Genomic DNA, 4432 nt, shown 5'->3' with positions numbered 1-4432 from the left:
CTTCTTTTCTTTAGATTGAAATAATGCAGAAGAGTCTCATCCATGGAGTTTGTGGTGGTAATATGACTGACCGATGCGGAAATATGTCGATGAGATTCATTATATTAACTGTTCCAAAAATAGTATTTGTACTTTAGAAATCAACCATAATTTTGGTGCTAATGTAGTTGTCCACGATACATGCAGTTTCTTTCAGATCTAACACGGTTCTGGTCAAATTAACCTCATGTTTATGTCATTTTATAAGTATAAACAATGAACAACTATAGTATAGGAAATTTACAACTTGTTTTAATCATGATAATGGCAATAAAAATAAAATCAGTGAAACTATATGCATAAATAGCCAACAAAAATTACCACTTTAGTATAGACAATGAACAACTATACTATGAAAAATATGTAATTATTTTTACCATAATAACAGCACAAAGAATAAAATTAAGTGACAAAGTTATGTGCACAAACAATTCCTATAGGAAAGCTAACCGAATTAGTAAAAGAAATGAAAAACTTTAATATGAAAAATTTGAAAGTGGCTTATTAACATGTTTAAGCCACTAAAGATAATGAAATAATTTTAGTTTTGCATTTAATTTCATTTCACTATCCTTATTGTGCTATAAAATTTTAGACTTTTAAGGGCTGTCTTTTTCATTATCCCTAATGAGGGATGTAGATTGAACTTCTTCCCAGATACAACAGACAAACCGTAAACACTCAGTTTTCACGTGCTCAATAAAATGATGAAAGAAGAGTGAAACTCAGCTCTATATAAAGGCATTATAGGTACACAGGTTGTTTCATCAGTGCCTGCCTTCACGAACTAAACAAATGGCTCTCAAAGTTGCAATCTCTACTCTTCTTTTTCTGCTCTCACTCATCAGTCTTGTTGCAATCGCTGCATCTGTGAGTTGCTCTCTTCTACCTCTTGATCCATTATATTATATTGTTTATTAGTTTTACCCATCATCGTCCGTAAGCTTTTCTTCTACGTACTTGGTTGTTTTGTGTCTATTTATTTTATCATTCGGTTCTATTTATATGATAGAGAAATATGAGATATTTATTTACCTTATTTATAAGACATATCATCAAACTTTCATCACAGATTTTTTTCTTTTTTCCTCAACTAAATGTTGGAGCGAGAAAGTCTGTTAGTGAAGTCGTGTGTATATTTAAAAATAAAGTTAAGAATTTATTAAACTTTTTGGATAGATTTTATGAATTTAAAGATTTTCTTGATTTTAGTTAAATATGTTAGAAATAATTTATAAGTAGGAACATAAAATTGTACATATATACTCTCCGGTCCAAAATATAAATATTTTTTTCCAACTAATCTTGTTATAAAATATAAGCAATTTAGCACTTGCAATTTTTTTCTTTTTTACCCCTTGTAAATTTATTATGGCCTTCTTCTCACTCATCATAAATTAGAACTAAGTCTAAAAAAGGTTAACAATATATATTTTAATTTTATGAGAATAAGAATTTTGTTGGTTTATATGCACATTATTGTTAAAATATGTTTATAGTTTGGACCGGAGAGAGTGTATATATATACATATATATATATAAACCTTCTAAATTACAATAAAGTTATTGTTAACTAATTTACATTTCTAAGAAAAATAGTTGGTTAAAATCTTAATTTCTAAAAATTTCTTTCAATTATGCCCTTGAGTGTAATGAATATGACATTTGACTTATTCAAAACATTCTCATTAATTACTTAATAAAGTAAGACTGTAATTGGAAAAAAAAATGTAACACCTACCTAATATAATGCCACATATTTTAGATAAAATAAAATTTTAAAACAAATGACTTATATTATAATCTAGAGAAAGTATGGTATGATTAATTTTGAATATAATAAAATTGCATGCATGCAGGGGCCTCAATGCACATATGTGATAAGCGTTCAAACAGGAGATCGTAAAAAGGCAGGAACAGACTCCAAGATTAGCCTCTATGTAAAGGACGTTCGTGGTACTGACTTTAAATTGAACAACCTCGAAGATTGGGGCATCATGGGAACTGGTCATGACTACTTTGAGCAGGGCCACCTTGACTTGTTCAAAGGCTAGCAAGTTTGCCTCCACCCTTGCTACATCACCGTCACATCCAACGGCTCTGGGGGTAGTCCAGGGTGGTACTTGGACTATGTCAAAATTGCCGTCACTGGCCCAACCATATCTACTACGGTGGATTTCTTGGTGAACCGATGGGTAGCTAAAGATGAAAAGCCTTATACTTTGTATGCCACCGTCGACTATTGCCACGGCAAGCTACTTCAGATGCCATTAGCTCAGGATTCTTGAGCTTGATGATGTTTCAGCGTGTTTGCTATTAATTATTCCCAAAATCTTATTAATGTGTGTCCATCTGGTTTTGTTACATTGTTGTGTCTTATGTGTATCAACTATCATCTATCATGTTATGTGATAATTAATGTGCCATGTGTCGTGTACCTCTTCATTTCAATAATATTGGGCCTTTACGGTGCCAACTTGTCCGCTTAACTGACCATGTGTTTAATTTCTCCATGTACTCCTTTTGGATTAATAAATAATATTAGTATTTAAGTATAAAAAAAATTATGTATTGATATTTATTAAACTTTGAGTTAAAAAATTAAATTTTAAATTTAGATTAAAAAGTAAGGTTGAAATGAGTCTAAAAGTTCAAAAAATTAAAATAAGAAGAGTAAAGTATAAGAAGAAGAGGGTGCAAATTATAAAATATAAAATCTCACACACTCATATAAGTCTTTTTTTTCCTAGTGAGAGGGGGCATATGTCCCCCCTCAATTACATATGCCTTCATCATTGCCTGAATACATAAACCCTTCGTTTCCACGTGCTCAATAAAATGATGAGTTTTGCTCCATATAAAGGCATTATAGGAACATATAAAGGGGTATATATATAATCTTCAATCCAAAATATAAGTATGTTCTCACAACTAATCTTGTTCTAAAATATAAGCAATTTAATACTTGTAATTTGTCCTCATTTTATCTCTTATATTTATTAACTTAGATTATTGTATATGCAAATTTACTATGGCTATCTTCTCACACATTATAAATTAGAACTAAGAGTAAAAAAAAAAACAATATATATTTTTATGATGATAAGAATTTTGTTAGTATATATGCATGTTATCATTAAAGTATGCTTATATTTTGGACCAGAGAGATTATATACATACATACATACATATATATATATATATATATATAAACCCTCAAGGCCACAATATAAATTATTATTAACTAGCTAATTCAAGTTTCTTTAAAAAAATTGGTTAAAATCTTAATTTTTAAAAATTCTCACATGTTTCCAATTGTGTTCTTGAATGCAACATCCTGAAAATTTAACTTGAGTTAATTAGGCTAAATATGGATAACTTAAAAACTTAATGTGATGTATGGCTAGAAAAGTCTACTAAATGTATTTGATTATGATTACAGTTCTAGATATGAGTTCGGAGCGAAGCTGGGTTACTTAGATCTAAAAAAGGAGAAAAATCAATGGAGATTGGGCTTATGTCATATGTCATGGTGTGCACAACATTTGTTATGGTGCACGTGTGGCAACTCATAAAGGAGGGACCATTGTGTATTATGTGCTGTAATGAATGGTTGAAATTTTGCACCAGAGTTCAAAAAAGGAGAAAGAAACAAATAATGATATTTTTGATATCTGGGTAGAATACTGGGAAGCGATGGTATCATGATATCTAACATCAGCCGGCTTGGGTTCAGTGCCCGTTTAAATTTCAATTGAATATAATAGATTATAAAAATAATTAATTAAGTGATAAATTTTAATCATAATTGATTATGTTATAACGCAATCTATGTGGATACTGTTTTTATAAAATTGATTTTAATAGAATTGAAGATGTTTGGATAATTTAATCATAATTAATTTTAACTATATAAATTACTACAAAGGACAGTGCTTGTTGAAATTAAATCATTAATATATTTGTATCTCATTTTATCAAATTTGTTAAATTTATTTAAAAAGAAAAATATATTATTTAAATTACATATTTGATTAATTATAAAAATTTAAATTATATTAATATTAACAATTTAATTTACATAAATAAATATCTCAATACTATCTTAGTTTAAATAAATTTAATAAAAAAATTAATTTTTAAATACCAAACATTAATTTTTTCATTTTTTAAGCTTCTCCACTGAAGTGCAGATTCCTTTTGAAAAAAATCAATGTTTGGCCCAAAAATCAATTAACTAAACAATTGGGTATTCAAATAATTTTGTGGAGAATCGATTTTTTAGGTTAAAAAATCGATCAACAAACCGTATCCAAACACACACTTGGCTTTTCCCACATCAGCCTCGTAACATTTGTCGTCGTGTCATGGAACTGAGATCCGTCTGGTGCTC

At 29.0% G+C, this 4432-nt stretch overlaps 1 protein-coding gene across 1 annotated transcript; it reads left to right on the top strand.

Moving 5' to 3' along the window:
• The first annotated feature begins 806 nt into the window (after nucleotides 1-806).
• LOC129319508 (PLAT domain-containing protein 1-like) lies at nucleotides 807-2479 on the top strand. The gene is made up of 2 exons (XM_054964612.1): nucleotides 807-909; nucleotides 1899-2479. Exons 1-2 carry the CDS (start codon nucleotides 835-837, stop codon nucleotides 2091-2093), a joined length of 270 nt encoding a protein of 89 aa, XP_054820587.1. The 5' UTR covers nucleotides 807-834; the 3' UTR covers nucleotides 2094-2479.
• The last annotated feature ends 1953 nt before the right edge of the window (nucleotides 2480-4432 follow it).

This window comes from Prosopis cineraria, unplaced genomic scaffold, assembly GCF_029017545.1.
Source record: "Prosopis cineraria cultivar Desert tree isolate PC_DT_omini unplaced genomic scaffold, ASM2901754v1 PC9, whole genome shotgun sequence".
Lineage (NCBI taxonomy): Eukaryota > Viridiplantae > Streptophyta > Magnoliopsida > Fabales > Fabaceae > Prosopis > Prosopis cineraria.
This window is presented reverse-complemented; position numbering and strand designations above follow the sequence as displayed.

What these genes read in the sequence shown, in the direction of transcription:
- LOC129319508 (XM_054964612.1), top strand. Translation starts at nt 835, where the DNA reads ATGGCTCTCAAAGTTGCAATCTCTACTCTTCTTTTTCTGCTCTCACTC. An exon ending in TTGTTGCAATCGCTGCATCT is followed by an intron (nt 910 to 1,898) that starts GTGAGTTGCTCT and finishes GCATGCATGCAG; the next exon opens with GGGCCTCAATGCACATATGT.